Source organism: Gymnoscopelus braueri (genome assembly GCF_963280865.1).
Source record: "Gymnoscopelus braueri genome assembly, chromosome: 17".
Taxonomy (NCBI): Eukaryota; Metazoa; Chordata; class Actinopteri; order Myctophiformes; family Myctophidae; genus Gymnoscopelus; species Gymnoscopelus braueri.
The window spans coordinates 15,140,502-15,166,691 of NC_137617.1; the positions used below are offsets into that span (position 1 = coordinate 15,140,502).

The 26,190-nt window shown below is 43.1% G+C and overlaps 1 protein-coding gene across 1 annotated transcript in view; it reads left to right on the top strand.

Moving 5' to 3' along the window:
- Positions 1–13,761: 13,761 nt before the first annotated feature.
- fmn2b (formin 2b) overlaps positions 13,762–26,190 on the top strand; it is a gene marked incomplete at its 5' end in the record, with an annotated part of 96,719 nt that continues 84,290 nt past the window's right edge. The window contains 3 exons of the mRNA XM_080455631.1: positions 13,762–15,452; positions 15,987–16,258; positions 25,038–25,219. Of these exons, the coding sequence (XP_080311757.1) occupies positions 13,762–15,452; positions 15,987–16,258; positions 25,038–25,219 (2,145 nt within the window). The remainder of the gene's footprint in view (positions 15,453–15,986; positions 16,259–25,037; positions 25,220–26,190) is intronic.

The window sequence follows — 26,190 nt, forward strand, 5'->3', positions numbered from 1 at the left end:
GCGTCTTACCTGCTTCAATGTGTAAATCCTAACGTAGGTCTACAGAGACAAGAAGTATGAAGACAGAAAAAGGACAGACTATGAAGCTTCTTCAACGAGGACTGAGACACTTCTGAGTGCCAACCTTCACTTTTATACCAAATGTATGTAAAATCCACAGTGTAAGTTGGACCCTTACTGGGCTTGGACATGATCCTACCTACACTCTTAAATTAACAGCATTGATTTTTACTTTGCGCACACACCCCCACCCCCACCCCCACACACACACACACACACACACACATACACACACACACACAGACACGATCATCCAATCACCAATAGCCACAAACACGTAGGGGTCCTTGAGGGGGTCCCCAGCCAAAGTAGTTAACATAGCATCACAATCCTTTTAACCACTTTGTCCATATTGTTCCTGGCACAAAACCTTTTCATTGCTCATGGCACGGCAAAAAGTTATAGCTTGTAAATCTGCAATTTCTGAATAGCCAAAGTTTAATTTATGGTTAAAGTGGTTAAAATGATTGTTACGCTATTATCACATACGCACAAACCTACACACAACGGTGCCGGAGGAAAACCATGCAAGGCACCGACCTGCTCATCGGGTGCATTTAGGGGTTCAGTGTCTTGCTCAAGGACACTTCAACACTAATCCATAAAGCAGCCGCTCTACCTCCTTAGGCTGATAAATAAATACGTTCAACCAAACTGATGTCTCCACAACAAGTATCTCCACAGCAGCCACTATAACGTGGTATACAGTACTGTATGTGTGTATGTACTGTACGTACGTACTGTATGATTGTTAATGGTTGACATCTCTGCGACGGTGCAACCAATATAAAGTTGTGTATTTTCGGTACGTATTCTGATACATACCCACTTAAACACTTTATACTAATAATGAATAATGGTCTGCTCCTGCTCCCCCCCCACCCCCCAACCTACAAGCTCTTTTTCCCCCCGACCTACGAGCTTGTAGGTCTGCAATGGCGCGAAAAAGCGGAAAAGCGAGTCTTTTAATTATTCGGAACGAGTCCGAATTTTGCGTATATTCGCATATTCGCCGGTGTGTAACCGCCTTAAAACTGCCAGATGCTGCTATAACCATATCAAGGGCTTTATGCTCCCTGCGGTGTCCTAAACTCTACAAAAAGTTGGGTTGGTGGCAGAAAGAAAGCAAATGTGGAAAGGAAATGTGGGTGGGGAAACAAGACTAGGCATCTAAAAGTCCCGTTAGTAGCCCCCAGAGCCTTCTATTAGAGAGTTGCGCCAATGAGGGGTCAGAGAACCCCCCCCTATCCAATATCCAGATCCATAAACGCCCCCTATACGGCCCCCAATTAAAGGTTTCAGCTGTGTCTTGAACATCCTCAAATCCTCAAAATAATTGTATCCATCTATTCGACATTGGTTCTCGAAGTGGGGTCCGGGGACCCCCAGGGGTCCTTGGGGGGATTTCAGGGGGTCCCCAGCAAAAGCAGTTACTGTAGCATCACAAACATTGTAACCACTTTATCCATTTATATGTTGGCTATTCAAAAATAGCAGATATACAAGCTCACAGCGCGTCACTTTGTGCTGTGCTGCGAGCTTGTACATCTGCTATTTTTGAGCATTTTCGAAAAATCTTGAAAGCGTTTGAATTATCTTGAACAATTTTGCATTTTTTTAACAGATATCTTCTCTTCTTAGGGTCCCTCACACAAACTCTTTTCAGATGGGGGTCCGCGGCCAAATTCATATCAATTTGGGGGTCCCTGACATGAAGAAAGGTTGAGAACCACTGGTCTACAGCATAGAGACAGAGAAAGAGACAGACAGTACTAGCCGACTAAATATTTAGACTCCATGTGTGATGATAGTGTTGAGTACATACATTCACAGAATGTACAGACATACAGCACAGTGTATTTAAATTGACCTGGCTCAGTGGTTCTCAAACTTAACATTTTCAAGGACCTGTCTGTAACTGTACAAATGGAACCAAATGGACCCTAACGGGTCCATTTGGTTCCATTTGCACACTGTCAGAGTTACAGACTTGTAAGGGTCAAATTAGAACCCCTCCTCAAGGAATCTTGTGAGTCCTTGGATCCCACTTTGAGATCCACAGACTTAGCTAGATTTCTAAAATGTTTTAGAGAGAGACTTTTCTGCAGTCAGCGGGGGGGGGGGGGGAGAGGAATTCAACGTCTGGCAATGTTAAGTAAATATATTAGCACAGCTGAGTACAGTATGACAACCTGCTAATGTTTGTCCTTGCTTCTGAAAATGAATTGATACTTGAATTAATACTTTATATGGCGATTTGCATACTGAGAGCCGAGCTGGTGCAGACAGAGCGGCGCACGTCTGGTCAGCAGAGCCCTTTTGGAGCCTTTTAAGCTTGATGAAAATAAGCCATTCTGTGTGAAAAAGCATTGATGATTTGGCATTCAGAGGCCCATGTGGACCCCCGCGGTTCAGCCAATCTGGAATAGATCAAACCAGATAACATTTTGAAAATTATGGAACAATTTGGAACAAAAAAAAAACATTTGGCTTAGATAGAAGACTTGGCTGTGAAATATGTGACTCTATGTGACATTATCCTCTGTAATAACTGCCATGGTGCAATGCCAAACTTTCCAAAAGGCAGCTAGCATACCATTAAAACATTTTTTATTACAAAAGACAATATTGCAGGATTACATAATGGCTAGTGTACTGTACCATAGGTGCTATAAAAATAGCTATATCTCTTTTATTTTTGATGAGTTGTGTGGGGGCAATATTATTCTTAGAAAACAGCACGATTGATTCGATTCGATTTTGGTACAAGATGTACAAGTAAATCAATATATAACAATATAACTTAAACCCAGGATAATGCATTAGCATCGTGAAACACTCGTTACCAATGGGGTCCTCAGCCCCTCATGCATGTACTGCATAAGGGGGTGAAACGTACGTACGTCAAGGTGTAGCGAGTGAATTACTACCCAACCTCTGGTCGGGGGACCACCAGGGGTCCAAATCGACCCATAGGTCTGAACTCTGAGAGTGTACAAATGAACGTAGTGTACATTTGTAAACTCTCAGAGTTTAATAAACACTGAAGATTTTACAGTGTAGATTGGGGTCCGAGAGATATATATGTCACAGTATACATATACCGTATATGCATATCAAACTGGGGGTCCTTGAAATTAAAAGGGCTGAGGATCACTGAATTAGTAAATCATCAACTGCTCTGTCATCAAGGGAGATGGTGGGTAACTAAGGAGATCATTTCCCCCCATTGTTCATAATAGCCTTGCCGTCTGCCTTAATGCATCTTCACTTTGCCCTGAATGCCCACTGCAGACAAGGATCTCTATAAGACTAAATCATAGTTTGAGAGAAATTATCTCTTTTTATGCAGACAGAGTCTAATAACGGCGTGTCTTTAATCTGGATCTCTGACCTCATGTTGATGATGTAATGTTGATGACGTCAGACGTGCCCACATATGGCAGGATGGCAGGAAGGTGGATCTGAGATTATGAATTCACAATTATGTAAAAGATATTCAGACCAGAGATTAGTATATCCCAAGTTGGTCTACTGGCATGCAGAAGAACTGAGGCGTTGATGGGTCCAGACTAGAGGTTTGTGAGATTAGTGCCCCACACACACACAGGCCTCTCATTCAGTATTCCCTCGAATACACGTTTTTCCCTCTTATTATTCATTCCATTGTTTTCCTCTCTGCCACATTTTCATCGCCCTCTTTCACTCTGTATTCCAACAATAATAATATCCATCCATGGATCCAGACTTTGTGAGATTAGACAGAGAGACACGCACGAATGCACACGCACGCACGTGCACACACGCACGCACGCACACACGCACGCACGCACGCACAGCTTGCACCCCATTGGCACCCTATGAAAAATATATAATTGAACCTTCATTGATCCCCTATATTGAAATTCACTTTTCACCCGATAAACACATAGGCCCCAAACACAGACATGCACACAAAGCGACCCGTTGGTTCACCCCCCCCCCCCCCCCCCCCGCCCCCAGGTGATCACCTGTCATCTGGCCAGGTCGGTCGGTTACCATGGGGACCACAGTGGTACCACGTCATTGGAATATCAGAAAGTGACAGAAGCACAGCACCTCTGACCCCAGGCTATTTAGACGTCAAAACCTTCCTCGCTTGACCTTATCTCTCTCTCTATGTCTGTCTGTCTGTCTGTCTGTCTGTCTCTTTTCTCTCGATAACAGAGAAGTGAAAGCTGACAACACAAGCCAAGTCCTGGTGTAGTCATGGACCTGAATTTCAACAGCGACATTGAGACAACTTTGAGAAGATATCAAGGATTAAAGGAGTTACGTCTCAGCAGGATTTGGAAAACGTATCCATGCATTCATCTTCAGTAAATGAGACTGCTGTAACTGTGTCTATGTAAATACAGCATCGCAGCCTTTGCCCACACCGTTACTTGTATTAATGTACATACATTAGGCTATCTGCGGCGAATGCATTTATAGATGTGTAATACAGTACCTTACTGCACATTCTACTGCATCATTACAGATACACCCATATTCTGCACATTCACCATTGCTGCTAAAGTGATTTTACCTACAGTAGCCTGGCTCCAGACTATAGACCGCGCCCACTCCACTGAGTCTGATAATCAGGCAAGGTTTTACCTGTACTATTGCCAACATAATTTTTTAACTGCTAAAGCGGTTTTACCTGTAGGCTACATGGTGCCATTTTATTCTCCTTATTTTATTACATCCAGTATTATCACTATTATGATCTATTATTATCGTTGTTATATTGTAATGTTGTTGCACAGTCTTGTGGAAAACGCCACAGCAACATTTCACTTCTTCCTTTTTGTATGACAATTGTCATACATATCAAATAAACCCTCTTGAATCTTGAATCTTTACAGGTCTCCCTAAAAAACTGATCAGACAGCTGCAATGGATTCCAAATCGGGTCCTCACTAATACCAAGAAAGTGAATCATATCAATTCAGTTCTCAGGTCTTTACACTGGCTTCCTATTTTGTCAAATAATAGATTTTCAAAACACTACTGCTGGTTTATAAAGCACTGAATGGGTTTGGGCCAAAGTACATTTCTGATCGTCTGCTTTCTGTACCCAGAGTCAAGACTCAAGCGTAAGGTCCAGTTCTTATGCACTGCATACCTGGAAGTAGGAAGGGGCGATCAGTAGAGCGCTAAACTCTCCACCAGGAGACATGCCCTCTCTCCCTCCATCTTACGGTCTGTGTGGTGCATGTGATGACAATGTTTTGGGGTTGTGCACGACTATGAAAAGGCATGGGGAGATGGGGGGAATGGATATAATAAATTAAAGGACTGTCATTCCATTATTATAGAGCAGACAGGCTGTATGGAGACAAATCTGTGGACAGAAACCCCTCCAACAGTAGTGTAGAAATGTTGTCATGGCATGTAGAATGAGATGTACACAGCTATGATGTACAGTGGTGGACAGTAACGGAGTAAATGTACTTGAGTACTGTACTTGAGTACAGATTCTGAGGATCTGTATTTTACATGAGTATTAGTTTTTTTTTTAATACTTATTACTCTTACTCTTACATTTCCAAGACAAATATTTTACTTTTACTAGAGTACATTTCTAGGAAGGCTGTAAAGTACTGAGCACTTTTAAGCCCACTCCACATCCATACCAATGATTCGCCATGCAACTCCTTGCAACATGGAACTACTTGCAACTACTTGCAACCATTACCCCCAATGGCAGTTGCAAGGAGTTGCATTGGAGCGGTTGACCTTGAAACGGTTTTGTTGCAAGGAGTTGCGACTAATTGCATTGTTGCGGTTTGGTCTTTAGGGTGGCTGTTTTCTTGTCTTCCCTAAAATGCAATTGGCCACACTTCTGCTCTCACACTGGCCGTGTTTCTGGCTTCCCCCTCTGCTCGCCTCTTTGTTACTTATTGTATGGGTGTATAGGAGTAAAAGTCATTTCTATGTTTTTATAGGTGTTTCTGCAGGCTTTGATTGATTGATGTAGTTTATTTAGAAAGACATGAGAATAGTACATGACAGTACATAACAGTACATGGAAGTACAAATTCACAATACAAGGTCTACTAAACTGGAAACCCTCATTAAGCATTACGCTTGTTTAAGATGAGGACCCCATGCACACAAATCATGATGAAATATAAGAGGCAGGCAGGTATACACACTACTATACAGAATGTCATACAATCAGCTTTCAGGTTACTGGTATGACGAGAGAAAAAAAAAAAGAAAAAAAAAATATATATATACAAAAGAGGAAAATGAAAATGAAGAGGAAAAGGCTTTGTATAATGTAGTGGTTCTACAAGCACATCAGGTGGTTTCAGAGAGTTACAAGGTCCTATAAATTCATTGTGAAAACATTACAGCAATTCATTGATATAAAAATTTCTACTTTTACTTGTACTTTAAGTATTTTTCAAAGCATGTACTTTGGAATACTTAAGTATGTTTAAAAGCAATGACTTTTTTACTTTTTACTTAACATTTTGACTGAGCTACTTTTACTTACAGTGGAGTAAATTTGACCAAGGAGTATCTGTACTCTTACTCAAGTACAGGGGTCGAGTACTTTGTCCACTTCTGATGATGTACAGTATCAGAAAGGTGGCAGACCATGCCATCATGGTGTCAGGAAAGAGCTCTCAGACCTGTGTGAGAGAAGACAGACAGATTGGTCTCTCAACCCATATGTAACGTTAGATTCAGATCAAATCACCCAAAGTATGTTCTTTTCAAATCCAGCATGCTCGTTTGGCAGCTTAACTATGATTTCAAGATGGTGCTACTGTATCAATTTTGGTGCATGCGTTGGTGAATGTTGGCACTCTAAACTGTGTCAAGAGGCTAAAGACTGATTTAAGACAGCTCGGAGACCGGACTGACTTGAATATGCAAAGAAATTAAGACTTGTGATTTGGGGTTTGTTGTCATGTTAATACATTTTGGTGTTAATCTAATTACTGTCTTTTTTGTTATCGTATTTGCATGTCTGTGTTTGGCTAGTACCGGTAATTCCCATAAGCCGGAGGTACAGGCGTGTTGTAATTGGGAAATGAGTAGTAATATAGATCCCAGACAGGCAACCGATTGACGTCATGAAGATATGACGCAGATTGGCCAAGTAGTCTGTAAGATTAAAGGCCTTTGCAGACAGGGTGCGATTTTTCGCACAAAAAAAAAAGAAAATATAATTTTTTAAATGAACACATGGTTCTCAATGACCTCATGCACACCGGCTCCGAATTTACCGTGCGGCGATGCGTTTTTTTCCAATCGAACCGGACGGAATGAATCGAATGTAGCCCTACTTCTGCGCACACACACACACACACACACACACACACACACACACACACACACACACACACACACACACACACACACACACACGGCTTAAATGACATACATACTGTAGGTTATAAACACAATACTGATATCCAACATAGGTCACACATTCTCATAAACTGGACATAGTTCTCAGGCTCCTCAGCTTTGAGATTGGCATTAGTCCGTTTTATTTCCAACGTCTTTTACATTTTTAACACATGTATGGTTAACTTTGCGTTTCTAAAGGCAAGTTCAGTTTGTATTGGTTTATCACATACCTTAGCTGACTGACACAGACTGCATGATGGATTTGAGGGAATTATGATTTTACTGTTGACAGAACAAAGGGAGTTTTTAGAAGTGTTGTGTATTAAAGGAGGAATAAATAAATGTCAAATTGTGAAGTCTCATTCGATATTATTCCTGTGTGGTGTTTCAACTGGCTATTTGGCATCTCTCTATAGTATCTCTTTTTCAATCGCTCTCTCTTTCAACACAAGACACGTGGTTCCAATAAGTGGTCCTGCTGATTTACCTCCAAAATAAAGATGTAACTTTCACTGATGTCCTACCTGAAATTCAAATCCAGGTCCACCACTTTAGTGGTCAGATGCTATCACAGGATCTAGCCTAAATGTCTCAGTAGAAGAGCAGGGAGGGAGACCAAATACAACCATTGCATGATTTGTGGTAGTTATATTAACATACTCTACCATACAGATTCGGTTAAAATGACAACTTATTCACTCAAAAAAGTTACATAGTGTAGCTTTAAATTGATAGTCACTTGACAGCAGGTTGTAATTTGAAGTTTGAACAGCTATTTCAAACCTGTCATGTCAACCAATTCATGGAAGATGTAAAATGTCTATAATGTCCTATCATTTTCAAAAATGCCTGTTATCTAGAGACTGCAGTATTTTATTTTATTTTAAGAAGAAGAAGCAATTCAGGCTCAGAGATTGTAGATCCGTTACCATGGTTACCGCCACTGATCCAGTAGGATGGACAATATAGCCTCGCGTGGCCAGACAATATCACACGACACACTAATCTGCCGACGGCTAAAGTGCGATGCGATTTTGCAAAGGCAGATTCGTCTGGAACCAGGCTATGGACAATATGGTTCAGACAGAATGCATTCTGCCTAACTGTCGCTAGATGTCACTGTTCTTTCAAAAATGATGAGCATTAGCGTTCTGATTTAGCAAGTGATTTCTCTTGGAACTTATTCACCTGAAATACTATTTCAGGTTATTACACGGCTTGGTTGAATGCTCGATTCTGATTGGTCAGTCATCGGTCATTATTTCTTGATAATGACCGATGAGCTCTATAACGGACCGCTGTGTAATCAGAGACTCAGAACACCTGCCTGTGCCAACCTGCGGTGCTTGGTTTTATGCTTTATCCAACATGACAGCCATGTAAACAAACAACCAATGTCATTTACAACTAAACGTTGCTCTCAAGAATGTTTTTGAAAACATTTGAAGTGAGAAATAGACGATGCAATAACCGAAAAGTGATTCTATTTGATCCACTGCACTTCCTTGTTTATCGTGGCGCATCGACGGGGGAATACCAAAACGCTCGCCCCAAAACACAGTCGCCCCGGGGCAAATCCGGCGGTATTACAGGCAAATCGGCGGTATATAGAATGGGGGGTGAGTGTGTTTTGGGGCGAGTCTTTTTTTTCATTTTTTTTTTTTTTCCGAGGCGAACTTGTCCGCCCAGCCCAATACTTATGGAATACTTTCATTGCCGTAAGCAAGGAAATACTTCGTTTTGTTGTTACTTTTGAGTCCATTTATTTATTTATGTATTTAAGTAGCCGTGTAATAAGCGGGATAATGCATGGGGAGGTAGTCATTATTGAAATTTAAAGCCCTTCAGGGTGATAATGCACCTCGGCTCCGCCTCGGTGCATTATCACCCTGTCGGGCTTTAAATTTCAATAATGACTACCTCCCCATGCATTATCCCTTGCTTAATAACCTGTCAGACTAAACAATATGTCCAGTGTAATATGGATAAATAAACAAACTACCGAGTTGATAATACATTGAATATTCAAGATGTTAGACACAGGGTTCAAAGTTTGGTACATAGAGCTACTGTGTACGTAATATCTGGGCATGACATACTTTGTTGCGTGAAAATAGCAAATCTACAGGCGCACACGTGGTGTGTATGTGTATAACCAGTGGTGTAAAGTAACTAAGTAAATGTACTCAAGACAAGTGCTGTACTTGAGTAAACAGTTTAGATACTTTTACTTTACTGCCTGGAGTATTTCCAATTTTCAGTACTTTACTTCTACTCCACTACATCTCAGAGGCAAATATTGTACTCTACAACAATTATTTGAGAACTTTAGTAGTTACTTATTTTGATTATCATTAAACCATACATTAACCACTTTAGTCCTAAATACATTTCAGCCATTTGAAAATAGCCGATCTGCAAGCTCACAATGCCTCACATTTTTATTTACATTTGAAAGGTTCAGAAATGGGATGCATAATAACTTTCGGTACATTAAGTACATTTTGATGCCAATACTTTTGTACTTTTACTGAAGTGCATTTTGAATTCCGGACTTTTCCTTGTACCAGATTATTTCTACATCGCAGACAGTATTGATACTTTTACTTAAGTAAAACATTTGAGTACTTTTTCCACCACTGGATATACTTTGTTGCGCAAAAATAGCAAATCATCTACAAGCTCACAACATGTCAAGGTGCAACGCCGTGTGAACTAAGCAGAATTTACATATCTGCAATTTTTTCTACTAATTTAATGCAATGCGATGCGATCGCTCTGGTCCATCGCGTTATCAGGTGCGGCTTGGCCTTTAGAAGGAGTTCTCCTTAACGCTATGTTACCTTCGAGCCGTTGCCGCCCACCCCCGGTAGCGCAGGGCAGGCTGCGCAGCTTCTCGTCTGTAGTCAAAATAAAAAATACACTTTCGCTACTCACCAAAACAAAGACGGTTTTAAGATTTTGAAAACCTACTTCTCTTAGTGGGAACAGTCTGACCCCCCCACCTTACGTCTAAAATACACTTTTTGGCCAGAAAAGAAAATATTTCACCGGATGGAAAAACAATTTTAGTTACTCCACTGCGCCCCCTACAGATCTGGTTTTTCTAACGCTATGGACCAGAGCTAGTGCCACACACACACACACACACGCATACACACTCGCATTTCCGGCCTCACTGGGAAGACAGGTGCGTTCAATGAACGCCACGAACCGTGTAAGTATCATAGAATTATAATATATCGGTAAGTATCCACACACGAGTTATCCCTAACACACTAGAAAGTTTCTAGTGTGTTTCTAGTAGAAACTTCAAAAGTGAATAATAAAAGACCATAGCCTACTAATAGGCGAACGGCATGCACTGAATATTCTTTGTCACAATTGAGGAATCGTTTATTGTCATAATACTTGTGGCAGGAGTTACACAGCTGTCAGCTTTCTGGTTAATTGACAACAAAACACCAAACCATCTATGCACCAAACCACTGAGGTTTGGTCTTCTCTAGTGCAGTGGTTCTCTACCCTTTTCAAGTTGTAGGAGCCAAATGTAAGGAGGCAAATGTAATGTGCACTGGATTCGGTTATTGGTGTGTGAATGATGTAAGCACCTCATTGCTCACTCTGCTGGTTTGACCATGGAGGTAGGGTGAGCTGGGAGAGCTATATTTTGTTTACTGCATTTGTATTATTGGTTATAGGCTATATCTATGCACAGCAACCATACTGGAAATAAATTACTTCCTTCACAGGTGTTACCAATGATACTAATGAAGGCTCTGTTCGTCAGTGTGCTGGTATTGTGCATGTTGGCTCACTGGAAACACTTTGCTACACCAGTGGGTCTCAAATTGTGGTCCAGGGACCCTCATGGTTCCTTGAAGGGGTTCCAAATGGCCCCATACGAGTGTACAAATGGAACCAAATGCACCCGTACATGTTTTTCAGGGGTATCAAGGGGTGCTGAATCCAAATCTAAGTTGGGCATGAAGCAGATTTGAATTTGAGCTGGACCCCAGCTCAAAAATGGCTGATAATGCCTCAGAATTGACAATTTAAAGATGGTGGCCGGCCCACCACTATGCTGAAATATATTAAAAACATATCCTTTTGAATACAAGGTAGAAACTTGATCGAATTTTGCCCTCATAGGTTTTCATATACAGTATGGGGAATCCAATGCCATATTCTGATTTGACATCAAAATGTGAGGAAAGTTCTTAAAACTCATTTACATTGTGAAAATGGTCATTTACAGGGGATATTACAAAGAACTTGGGACAATGTCTTCACTAATACAGCAGATTTGGATTAAGCACCCCTTAATGCCCCTAAAAAACATATATGCTCTAAATTAACACGATTTGCCTTCAGCACTATAAATAAGCACATTTTCTGAAATTCTGCCTAGACTAAAAGGTAATCTACCTCTAAGAGCATTTGATTTTGTTTGCAGCATGATACTGATGTTGGTATAAAACAATTTAGTTATGGGTTTAAATTTGTAATAAAAAAAAAAAGTGACTGGACCTGCAAAACCTTCCATTGTTGTTAGCCACTCTGCGGCTTTATCCACTTAACCCATTGAGACCTGAAGCCGATTCTACACGTCTCCTAAATCCCAATAGTTTTCTGAAAAAAACGTATGTTTCTATATCAGTGGTGCTCAATCTTTTTCATGTCAAGGACCCCCAAAAATTATATGTAGGCTATATGGCCGCAGACCCCAGTCAAAATATGTTGTTCCAGGGACCCCCCCAGAAGCAAAGATTTGAGTTAAAAATGTTCGCTTTAAAAATATATATATTCAAAGATTTGCACACATTTTCACGATTTTTCAGAAATAGCAGATCTACAAGCTCGTAGCGCGGCACTCGGTGCCGCGCTATGAGCTTGTAGATCTGCTATTTTTGAATAGCCCAAAGTGTAAAATAATGCTTTTTAGCTACAATCTAAAAATGACACAGTTCCAGGTATTAATGGGTTAAGCTCTATTTGTCACTTCTCAAAAATATCAAATCTGCAAGCTCACAGCGTGTTTCGACACAATGTGAGATTGTAGATGGGCTCATAATTGTAGATCGCCCAAAATAAGGATGCAGTGACCAGGGTGAAAGTGGTTAAACAACCAACTTCTGTCACATGACTGTAGTGTTAACTGTTAATGTAGTATTCTCTTTCTAAATGACAGATTTGACCGATTTTCTGCCCTGATGTCAGAAGATGAAGGCGTTTCACACAATCGAGACCCCCAAGTCTTGTTTGAAGGAGACCTCCGTCCATACACCTTTTACACACAGGGCGTCCTTTAGAGACCGAGCGATAAAGGGGGCGCTCCACACCACAACACGTGCTCTGGGAGGTGTAAGCAAGAGCCTGAGGTTCATGGGAGATGCGGTGAGGAAACACATCCTTGAAAGCTGCAGCAGCCCCCAGGATGACAGCAGCGGCGCGCACTCCCAAGAGAACGATCCACAGCCACTGTCGAGCCCCCACCCCCACCCCTGGGTCGCCTCGCGGCGCCCTCCCCAGCCCCACCCCCTGCCACCACAGCCACACACGCATCACAATAGCGGTGGTAATCATTATTCCTATCAGCCCCTGATGTCTCCCTTTGAGCCTCTGTCTCCCTGTCAGCCTCGGCCCCAGTACCAGCCAGGCTGCTCTCCTCTCTGTCAGTCTATGGCAAACATGTCTATGTTTTTCTCTGAGCCTCAGTCCACACGATTGAGCTCGCCCCAGCATCATCAGCCCCTGCCACTGTCATCCCAGCCCCCCTCCATCTCTCCCTCTGTGTCACGCGCAGCCGCACACAGCCCCTGTCCGCCGGAGAGCTCTACTGAGCATGCCCCGGAGGCACGCGCTGCAGCCTGCGTCACACCTCCAGGAGGAGGAGGGGAGGAGAGCGAGATAGACCAGTGGAGGAGGAGGAGGAGTAGAGAGACCAGGGCTTCGAGGGGTAGGGTAATCAAAGCATTTTGCATTAGAAAAAACAAGCAGGAGCGGCAGCAGTACGTCTCGTACGCATCGGCGTCCCCATCACTGCTGCTCGGGCCCTCGTCACCGGAAAGCGACAGCGGGGGAGAGCAGGAATTGCTGCGCGTTGCACACAAAGCCAAACGACAACAAGAGCATCATCATCCTCCCCCCCACCTCCTTGACTCCTGTGCACAGAAGCGGCAATTAGAGTACAGCGATTCAGGCTTCTGCGGGCACAAGCGCCTGCGAGCTTGCCCAGACAGCGGCACATCGGCCAGCCATGGCCTGAGAGGAAGGGGAGGCACCTCTCACAAATCCTCCGCCGACATGGGCAACCAGGAGGCTAAGCTAAGGAAGGCTGCAGCCGCCGCTGCAGCGGCGTCGGGGGACGGGAGCAGCGCCGACGAGGGATGGAGAGATGGGGCGATGGAGAGCACGAAGAAAGGAGGGAAGAAGTCCCACGGTAAGCACGGGGGCAAAGGGGATGACGCCGGGCCACTGCCGACCAAGAAGAAGAACAAGTCCGAGTCCAAGTCCTCTGTCTTCTCCTCTATACGGAAGCGAAAGAGCAACCTCAAGGGGAAGGCGGGCGCCTGTTCCTCCACCAACGGCTCCAAGGAGGATGTCCTGGCGCCTTCTCAGCGCGACGAGCTGGACAGCACGCACTCGCAGTCTATGGGAACTAAGACGCCGGATCTGTCCGCCGACGAGCTGGGCCAGTCGGACACGGAGGCCGACAAGCTGACGAGGAGACGGAAGAAGACGGACGGAGAGAAACAGAACGGAGGAGGGTTGAGAAGAGGCGAGGGCCGGCCGCAGCTTCCGGTGCCGGTGGCAGCCACCGCCACGTCCCCCGCAGAGTCGGGAGGTCACAAGGGAGGCAGCTCGGGGTCGGACACGGACATATACAGCTTCCACTCGGCGGCGGACCATGAGGACCTGCTGGCGGACATCCAGCTGGCCATCAGGCTTCAGCACCAGCAGCAGGGAGGTATTGTCAACTCCATCACGGGAGGAGCAGCAGCAGGGGTGAAGTTGACCCCTCCTGAGCCGCTGCCGCTGACCCCGGAACTGGAAGAACTGGAGCTGGGATCGGACGCGCTGTCATTCCTGGAGACGGGGCAGCAGTCCGGCTCGTCTCGGCAGAACGGCCTGGCCCCGGCCCTGCGTCTCTCCCTCGGTGGAACAGAGGAGGTAAGGGGGAGAGAGACGAAACAGGAGGAGGAGGTGGGCGTGCGCGTGAAGCAGCTAAACGGAGCAAGGGAGCAGGGCCAGCACGGAGGGCCAGAGGAGCACACTTCCGAGGCCTCTCTTTGTGTTGCCACGGGGACAAAGGACCAGCATGCTCCGGTGCTGCAGCGGCCCCCATCACCACCACCTCCTCATACGGCCATCACCACGGTGACCAATGGGGTGTTGGTGGCTGTTAGTCCTGTTGCCACGACGACCAGCATTAACAGCTTCCCCACAGCTTCCCTCTCAGGCTCGTTCGAGAGTGCCGTGGAGCCCCCTGACGAGGAGGAGAAAGGAGGTGAAGAAGAGGGGGAGACGGAGGGAGGAGCTCCTGCTCCTTCTATAGACAGCCCCAGCGGGAGTTCCGGGGGTCATGAACCTAGAGTGGAGGTGATCTCGCAGACGTCTGAAGAAGGTGAGGGCGGTCCGGACGACGGCACCAGCGCCGAGTCCCTGGAGGACTGTCTGAGTGCCGAGTCGGAACCGGATCACTCGAGCGCCACCAGTGCCTCCCTCGCCGTCCCCCCGCACAGGAGGAACAGCGTCACGTTCAACCAGTGGCCGCCCCAGGACAGCCCCACGCTGGCCACGCGCCGCCTCAAGTCTGCCCTGTCCTCCACGGCCTCCACCTCTTCCTCCAGCCCCACGGTTAAGCCCTACCCCCCCATCTTCCCCACCTACATCAAGACCACCACGCGGCAGCTGAGCTCGCCCGGACACTCCCCTTGTCTCTCTCCCTCCCTGAGCCCCCGTTCCCACCACAGGGTGCACGAGCAGGTCTACAGGTAAGCGCGTACCGACATAATTTCAGATTTGATTTAGAAAAATGTCATTTTACTGAATCATAAAACGTACATTCGTGAGGGCAAAGGGCATGTTGAGATAAGGCTTGACCTTTTTTAACCCATTAAGAAACGCATCTGTGCCATTTTAAGATTTCTTTGGCTATTCAAAAATAGTAGATATACAAGCTCATAGCGCGCTACGAGCTTGTAGATCTGCAATTTTTTGAAAAATCGTGAAAATGTGTGCAAATCTTTGAATATATATATTTTTAAAGCAAACATTTGTAACTCAAATCTTTGCTTCTGCGGGACCCTGGAAAAAAATATTTTGGGGGTCCTTGACCTGAAAAAGTTTGAGAACCACTGATATAGCTACATTTTTTCAAAAAACTAAGAAGACATTTTAGTAGAATCGGCCTCAGGCCTTAATGGGTTAAGCATAATTTTTATCATTCTCTATTTTCTTCTGTGATGCACATTTACTGTATAATGCACTTAGTAAAGAAACAAAACATTACATTTTTAATCCATCAGAACCGTCGCCGAACATCGGAGGCGGGCGCGGAGACATCGGTCTCAGAGCGTCGGCGGGTCCCTGGTCCGGCCTCTGAGCCGCTCCGCCGACTGGACGGACGAGCTCGAGCCGGAGAGGAGGCTGCGGCGCAGCAAGGAAGACGACGACGGAGGATGGTCAGGGGGCGAGTCGAGGGAGTTCCTTGGCGGCTCCGAGGACAGGGTGAGAGGAGGCAGTCAGCCCATCTCTGCCACCAGGAGATCCTCCTGTGCCTTTCAAGACGTCTTCACCGGTGAGTAGAGAGAGCACGCTCATTGAGATGGGTTCGCTCTCCCGGCTCACTCGAATCGAAATGTAAATGAAAACAGCAGTTTAGGGTTATTGGAAATCTGCCTCCTGTGACTGGGGTCCCCCAGGGCTCTATACCACTGCAGGTTTGCTCCTTTTTCCCCTCTACACCAAATATCTTCTTAAAAAATGCTTTTAGATCTGCTATTTTCACCAAATGTGTGGAGAGGTGGAGGACCATCCTCATGTTCATCACAATCATAGTTGAAGTGAAGGTGTTAATGGCTGGCATTTTTACTACAATGTGTGAAAAGGGGCAGCAGCACCATGGCATTCTTCTGTATAAGGCAACCTGGACAAGAGCTATGACAGTACTGTAGCATCATTGCATAGTTGGCACCAGCTGTGCAAGGTGAGGCCATAACAGCATGTAAAACAGTAACACTTGTTAAGTAACACTTGTAGTCTCTGGCCTTGGTCTCGTTATTGCCCACTTTGCAGTTTGACAACAGAGCAAGACCATGTCCCTGTCTTTCCGTCTTTGTTGTGCTCTCTCTTTGTCTCTGTCTGTCTTGTGTCAAACGTGTGCCACCAAACTGATTCAGTCTCTTAACGGTGTATTCCATTGTAGAATGAGCACTGTGCTTGACATGGGGCCGTCTCTTTCTTTAATTTCCCTTGTACTATCTGTGGCAGTTCACTTTAGTTTCTTGCAGTTTTACAAACATACTGTATTATCTTCACAACTCTGATCAAGAGTGAACCTGGCAGTTTCTTTACCCAACTCGGCCCATAACAAGTTATAAGAGAAAACAGAGTTACTTAGCTTGTGAGGAGAGTTTCTGGCTCGATTTTTAATAGCGAGCATAATCAGTCGACATTAGTCAGCAGTGATGTTTATTGAGCTTAGCGTGAACTGGCTGAAAAAGAATGCACTGTTTTGTTTCAAAGCCTCTCTCACCAAGCGAGACAGAGCAGCTTTTCTCTCTCATGGACAGAAAGAGAAACAAACACATTGACTGACTCATGAGTTAACAGTGGCCGACTTACTTCTGAAAGCGGGACAAAAGACAAGGGGCATGGGGTGCAGGAAATGCAAAGGAGGCAAGAAAAAGATGGAAGGCTATGGGGGAAAAAACAAACCAGTTAGGAATAGAACCATGTGAATATTAATTTGTCAGAGAGAATGAATGAGATGGATAAGAGATACAGTAGATAGAAAGACAGCTAGAGTGATGGCATAGACACAGAATGAAAGGCACAGAGGGCAGAGAACAGCTGTTTCAGCTTTCAGGTCCATACTCTATTCAGCATTGTCTTCTGTGAAACAAGCCTAATTTATACTTAGTTGCGTGCCGGTGTCATGCTCAGGAAATGGCAGATCTACAAGCATTGTGAGCTTGTAGTAGATCTGCTATTTACGGCATGCAACACCATTGTGCAACTAAGAATGAATCAGGCTTAAGAAGACTGTTTTGGGCCTAACAAGTACTGTACACATACTATACACACAAATTGAGATGTACAAATGCATATACATAGTGTGTGAGACCTGAGAGGAAAGAGAAGAGAAAGACACTGAGGGAGTAAAGATTGTGGGAGATACACAGTAAAACAAAGGAGAGACAGAGGACAGATAACGGCTCGCAGACAGTCAACATTCGGACAGGCCACAGACATGAAACACAGAGTGGACTAATAGCCTGATTCATACTTAGTTGCACGCTGGTGTTGCATGATGTAAATAGCAGATCTACAAGCTCACAAGGCATTGATTCACAGGGCACAAGAATGTGCATGCAAAAATAAATAAATGAATAAATCAGGCTAAGCAGTCCCATAAACCTTTTTATATTTAGTCGTAAAGCGGCGTTGCTCACCAAAAATCTGACTCATTGTGATCTTGTAGATAGCTATTTTTGCATCTTTAGACTTGCAATATAGTATACATTAAACATTACATTAGTTTATTTCTTTCCTCAGTATCATGCATCTCTAATAGAAGTATGTTAACTGTTCCTGTATTTGTTGTGATTCCTTCTCTGTGCAGTAGCCGTCCCTTCCCCATCTCTCGCTGTCTGGCAGGCTAATAGTAGAAGCAGGTTGGAAATCTATAGAACAGCGTTTTTATTTTTAGTAGCAGCTCCAAGAGTGGCATTGCTGAACTGTGCACGCAAGACCTGCCAAAGGATAGTGTTTTCTGGAAACAGAAAACGGAAATCTGCTAACCAGAGATGAGTTAAGGGAGGGGTGCTACAGAAAATATAGATTGTTACATGTACTATATAATCTTCTAGAGATGTGTATAATCATTGCTGTGTATAGATTTAATTAAATCTAGTCCAACTTGCAGAGTAATAACCTCCACTCAACTCAAATGGAAAATCAATGAAAATATCAATGTTAGGAAAAAGATGAAATAACTTAGGAAAAATGTATAATGACGAAAACCAAACAAACTACAGCACTGGAAATTAACATTTAAATAAATTTGAATTAGATTTTATTTAGAGGTGACTTTAAAACGCATTGCCTACTGATTTTGTAGTTGGTGTTGGTGTCATTCAGCTGTTCATTGAGATGCTGACCTCAGGCAGTGCTGTCTGATTGGGTTTGGCTTGACAGTGATGTAACAGTCGATTGTACTGTAACTGTCCTGTCTGTGTACTTGGTGTTGACAGCCCATCACGGCCATGAGGTCAGACAGACACAGTGCAGAGCACACATGATACACCCCACCCCCCCCCACCCCCACAGAGCAAGAGGACTTCGCTCCATTGCTCTACCCCTGTCAGATGGCCGTTTTCTGAGCATGCTCAGCGGATCTCCTCTCTTTAAGCCTAATTACACTTCATAGCACAATGGTGTCGCTTGCCGAAAGCAGCTGATCCTGTGTAGCTGATGTTTTCGGCGAGCAATAAATTAACCAATTATTTATAATTAACCAAGCATTACAGTAGATCCTTTCTTTTCCTTTTCCCCCCCCCTGTTCTGTTCTGTATCTGTTGTGATTCCATCTCTGCATTAGACATCTCTTCCCCATCTCTCGCCATCCTGCAGGCTAATGGTTGCAATAATAATAGTACACTCTTGTGTACTATAACCGTGCCGTCTGAGTACTTGGTGTTGAGAGCACAGCAGGGCCATGAGGTCAGACAGACACAGTACAGCACAGACACACACAACCCCCGAGAGGGAGGGGGTGGAAGGGAGAGACGCGCCATTCCGCTACCTCTGTCAGATGGCCTCTTCTGAGCATGCTCGGTGGATCTTTAGGTATTGATTCTAATTCCCCAGCCACCCATGAGAGGTGGGACACGTTAATATTTCAGAAGGGATCCACGGGTAGAAAGGCATTAGTGTCTGCGTTGGTTTTTGGACAAGGATATGCTGCTACTAGGCAAGAGGCAGGATGCTGTGGGAAGATTGCCATGGAAACCGGCTTAATGCAGGAGGTTGTGATGGGGGATGGGTGCCAAACACACAGCATCTCATCAATAGACATTGAGCTTAACCTTACACACAAACACCCTCTCTCTTGCACGTACACGTGCACTTAACTCAATAGCATAACAAATAGATTGGATACTGTGCGTTAGTACGCTGTGAAAGTGTTGAGGTTTCACATCTAGACAGCCAGGCTGCTTTCAAGGCTGCCAGGCTGTGAATCTGTATACACAATGAAAGCACATGTCACGTTTAATTTAAAACTACTAATGTAAAATGTGTCTGTGTTTAATTTGGTTGTAAGATAACATTTAAGTATTACTGTGCATGGAGTAAAACTTCTATTAAACGATATAAGAACCAATAAGAATAACCCAAATGAGAAATGTTGCATTGTCTTGCACTCAGACTGTTTATTATGTTGCTACTTTTGGTCATATGGGTAAACATTTATGGTAGTCTGAGAAACCAGGAACTTGATGGTCAATGAAGGGGATTTAAAAAGAAAACATATTTTTTTCAACCAATATACAGTTGAGGCAAAAGAGCTGTTCAGTGAAAATAGGAAATGCATATTCCCTCAGGGTGCTGATTTTCTGTTTTTCCTATAACACCCTGTTGGCAGGTATGCTGTGGTCTTTATGCCTACACTCTGCAGAAAACCGCTTCCCTGGAAAGGAACAACAGCTTTGTGCATGATTGTCTCATTATAAGTGTGCGTGAGTGTGTGAGACAGTGAGTCACTTCTCCAGGGCCTGATATAAAACTGGCCACATGGAATCATTGAGATGCTTTTCACCTCATTTCACCTCATTTAATCAAATGGCCAGCTCTTTTTTTCTTTTGAGGATTCTGTGATCTCGACTTTTGACATTGATGCCTTGTGCATCTGATCTTTTGTAATCAATATAATGTGAGCAGCAGTATACTGTAGATATACCAACATGCGTTTGCACCAAGATAAGTGCACTTCACGCCATATTGCATGTGATTAACTTGTCATATGGCCGTGGCCAAGCCCCACTCGGTTTGCACTGCAGTGGTGTTCAGATTATAACGACTGTTAATACTAATCTCCTGCCTAGTGAGCCGCTTAACTCCACTTCTCAGCAGATAGAGGAAATTGACACCATTTTAGTTTTTTGCTATTTGGCTGAGAGCGAGACTGTTTGGGAGATGTTAACAGATGTTACATATTTCAGACTTTAATCCTCACTGGGATCCCAATAGGGGTGCAACAGTTACTAATCAATTTAATTGATTATATATATAATATATGTAATTTGAATAAAATAATAGATTTTGGGGGAAAGAGATTGACATTTTTCAGATATTTTCACAAATCTTAAAAAATACAGAAAATAGCAGATCTAAAAGCTTAATGCGTCACAATGAGACGTGAGTTTATAGATCTGCAGCTTTCTGTATTTTTGAGCAATACCGTTGAGTAGGCTATAAAATAGGGCGTAAGTGGTTAATCAGACTAATCAATTTAGTAGATTATAAAAACTTGATTAGTATATTACTTTTTTTTAAACTTGTATAAGAAAGTGCTATAAGATTAATTGAAAAAGTAATTGATAGAATAATTGCTAAGAAAACAATTGATAGATGCAGCCCTAGAATCCAATCAGTCTCCTTAAAAAGCATACATTCCTAAGTAATTTATGGTGCTCGATAACTAATGCAGTTGTTTCCCTTCATTTCCAGGCCCTTTCCTGACATTGTCCACTCAAACTCTCATCAATAAAATCTGACCTGCTTCGCTCCACTGATCCCTGTTAACTCGTATCGACTAATGATACCAATGGAGCGAAAGCGAATAGAATTAAAACCGTAAGCCTGTTCAACTGAACACTGTCCAGTTGAACAGGCTTACGGTTTTAATTCTATTGGCTAGGAATGGAGGTGTCACACACAGTATAATGGGGAGAGAGACGTTTCAACTAGGAATGTGGTTACTCAATTACCTAGAGGGTACAGTTAATTGAGTAACTCAGTTACTCAATTACCTACACTGGGCATTTGACAGCTATAAGTGACCTCTGCCAAGAAGGCTATGTTTTTGTCCATATACATTTACCCACTTAGACACTAAAGTAGAAAGTTACAGTATAGTAATAATGAATTGATAATGACACAAACCATTTATGTAAAAGCACTGCAAGCTAACAGACTAGGAAAACAATCCCTCTAGGTAATTGAGTATTTCACAGGGATATTTAAAACCCCTGGTCTGACAGCACTACTGTAGACCACATCGGTCTGTTGCACTTGCCTTAAAATAGTCTTTTGAAACCTTTCACACGGCAGTCCGTGTCTGGCCCTACGGCCTATGGCCCAACCCCTCATCCAGACTGTAGACCGCACACTTATACTCCAGTTAACCACCTGTCAAGTTGATGGCTCACAGGAACGGAGTGTGTGTAATATGCATGGGGGAGATGATGGACAGGGAATGAGAGATGGAGAGAGGAGGATGGAAAGGAAATGGACGAGTGGATAAAGCCATGGTCATTAAGGAAGCGTTAAGCCCGATTTATACTAATAACGTAAGATGTTTATTGTCATTGTATTCAGAATACAACAAAATCTAGTTTAGTGCACCCACCTCAAATAGCAGCATCATAATATAAATACTACAGCATTATGCAATAAACTGTTAGGTCCGTCATAAGTCATAAAAGTCTGTTAACCCTAACCCTAAGAACATCCATAATACATACATCTAAACTAAGAAGTTAGAAAATGAGACACCAACCACTGGATATTGCACTTGACTAATAGCGTGTGCGTGCGCGTGCGCGTGCGCGTGCGCGTGCGTGTGTGTGTGTGTGTGTGTGTGTGTGTGGAGGCGGTTGCGAGTCCACCAATGCTGTCACAGTTCTTGCAAATAATCTGTTTTTCAGTCTCTTAGTCCCGGCGTGTATTCGGTTAGAATAGGATTCTGAATCCAATGATGTGTCTGTGCGTGCATACGTATGTATATATTGGTGTCAGTGTATAGGACAGCATCGCGAACCGAAAATAGCCAATCTATAAGGACACGAAAGGTTGTGAGCATTAATTATAGATTGGCTATTTTTGGTTCGCAACGCCATCATACAGTGGTGCAAAATTGGCCATTGGAGTGGTTGTGAGAAGATTCAGTGTGATTCTGTTTTACTGTTGGATAGGGTCCTGTTAACACATTAACATAATCTACAAAGATGCTTGCAATGTAAACACAGTTAATTACAGTACCTCTCTGGCTTGTACCGTCTCCAGGGCCATGCTTTATAAATGTGCCATTTCTGTATGTCCAAGCACCACTTTGCATGAGATAATTGCATAGCTGGACAGTATGACATGATGCTATTTCTGAACCGGACAGTGATATTCAATATTTCACAATATTTTAACATTTAATATTTTGCAGCAGAGGCAGGGCAGGAGTGGCATGTAAAAGCATACAAAAAAGCAAAGGAAAAAAGAGCAGTGTGAGAACTAGAGAGGGAGAGATGGGAGAAATATGAGACTATGACTCATCATTGGTGTCAAAAGAAACCAAAACACTGTTAATACTAACACTCAAGAGACAGAAAGACAAACAGACATGCACATACACATGCAACGGAATACCAACATAAATAGATTGAAGTGGATGCGGTTTATCTTCTTTATGGTTAGAATGAATTACTTCATTTAGCCGAAGGGTCGTTAAAAAAATTATCTAGTCTAATGTTTAGAATGAATTACTTTATGTGCCAAAGGGTCATGAAAATGTAGTGTAACTTTACCCACCACAGACCTGGAGCCGTCAGTGACATCTGCTGTTCAATGACTGGCTTAGAGGCTGCAGTAATAAACTCAAATGCAGTGGTGATGAATGGGAAGTAGGAGGCTGTGACGTACCTCACTGCAGTGGAGAGGATTCTACTCCGTGCACAGTATCAAGACTACTGAGCCAAGTTTAAGCCTGATTTATACTTATTTATACTGAGCGCTGTTGTTACACACCAAAAATAGACTAAGTATAAGCTCAGAATGCGTGTTGATCAGTGTTAATTGTTTTTGCGTCTTGTGTACACGGGTACTAGTATATCGTTGCTGTCGAGCAGAAACCTCTCCATATTCTCCACAATCTCAATATTTTAATTAATGCCCTTCTTGATCATACTACAGTGTCACACAAAAGCATCAAAAGTAGCAGATCCACAAGCTCGAACGCATTTTGAGCTTGTAGATCTGCTACTTTGGCCATTTGTTTTTTTAATCCTGAAAAGTAAACGTTTTGGACATTATGAGGTTTCCACCCGACAGAGACGATATGTAGATGGTCTATTTTCAGTGCGTGACACGATGCGCAACAAAGTATAAATCAGCCACACCTCTCTATTCACATGCTCTGTGGGCGAACGGGTAGCTGAAAGGGTAACATATTGACCAGATAATTATTACGTCTGTACTGGAAAATATATACGTACTGTACATGCAGAAGATGAATGCATATCTTGAAGAGTATCATGCAAGCCAACAGCATTTTTTTCCCTCGCAAGGTGAGATTCTGTTGCTTGTTGATATCTTGTTCTAAATATAGATACCAGTCCACGTAAGAGCAGCCCATTCCATCCAAAGATCTCTCCATGTCTCTTACAGTGAATGAATAAATGTATTTTGAATTTTATTTGGTGATAAAAAGAAAGGGCACTTCCACAACATATACAGACACAATATCACAGAGGATAAAAACACAATAAAGCCTTATTTCCATTGTGCTTCTCTAAAAGTCACTTGTGTATGTATACATTTCTTACCAGCAGGAAACAACGTGGGCTATGCAGACACCCTGGCTAGGCCAGGACAGTTTTGTCGCCAACATCTTGGTCAGAACAAAGGAATCACCTAAGGCCTTTAATCAAAAGGGTTTTCAGATGATTGAGTTATGTAGCTGATGTTTTTAGATTAAGCTTGATTCAAAAACTTTCAAAAATACAGATGTCATCAGAAATAGCCCACCTACAAGCTCATGCTTGTAGAGCTTGTTGATCTGCAAAAGTGAAACTCTTCACCTTTAACGACCTACAGTTGATTGGTAAATTGACTGGCAATTGGGCATGCCAGTGCAAACGTTTTTGAAATTGCTTAGACATTTTCCCCACAATCTCGGTCAAAACATTGGTGAACAGTGGGCTTACGACTCTCCAAAATCGGGATCGGCATAGGAGCTAAGTACATATACGCAGACATCTGGCTCTAGTATAAATTAGTCATCTGTCAGCTCACACAGCTTGAATAATGCCGTGTTGACATCCCTAACATCTAGTATCTCTCCTCCCTCTTGTGTCTTGGCCCAGGTCGCACCCTGTTGGAGAAGCTCTTCCTGCAGCAAGAGGAGACGGAGCCAGAGGAGGCGGAGAGGTTGTGTGGCAGGATCCTGGCCATGGGCCTCCTGCTGCCGTTCACCGACTGCTTCAGAGAACAGCTGGGAGGCAGCGCCGCCCAGATCACCAACACAGCAGCTACAGCTAAGTTTGACGTAAGTATCAAACTATACTTATACTGTATCACCAGCAGTGGTGGGAAAAGTACTCAAATTCTTTACTTAATTAAAAGTACCAATACTGCAATATAGAAGTACTCTGTTACAAGTAAAAGTCCAGAATTCAAAATGTACTTGAGTAAAAGTACAAAAGTCATCAAAATGTACTTAAAGTACCAAAAGTAAAAGTACTAAAAAGTTTGAAAATTGCAGATCTACAAGCTCTGTGAGCTTGTAGCTCGGCTATTTTCAAAAAGCCTAGGTATAAAATAGGGCTAAATGTGGTCAATGTATGTTTCATAATATCATAATTTATATCTGAAAAGTAACTAGTAACTAAAGTTTTCAAATAATTGTAGTGGAGTAAAAGTACAATATTTGTCTCTGAGATGTAGTGGAGTAAAAGTATTGGAAATACTCAAGTTACCTCCAAATTTTACAAGTACGGTACTTAAGTAAATGTACTTGGTTACTTTCCACCACTGATCACCAGTCCTTATGTTGTTGGTTTGCGACGGCACTGCAGCAGAGAGTTCTCTTTGTTTTGTACTACAGTAGCAGGTTTGTCAGTTTGTTAAGTTATTTAGATAGATGCTAAGATTGTTATTTAGTCAGATGCTAGGTTTATGTCTACTTGCTATCCTAGGTACCACTCAGCCCATTGTTGGTTGACTTGGGGTCATGGAGTTTATTCTGACCTTGCACTTTGTACAGTAAGTTGCTCTGGATAAGTTCATGGTGTTTACTCTGACCTTGGGGGACCCCCAGAAAAGAAGATTTGTGTTAAAATATTTTTTTAACATTTTCAAAAAAATAATAAATAAGTTGCAGATCTATAAGCCCGCTGTGCATCACATCACAAAGCATTTTTAACTTGTGTGAACTTCATGTATCAATCCCTCTCTTTCAGCATGCTCTGTAATGGTACATTGTTATGGTTTCCATGGAAATAGGGTACTGATGTGAGA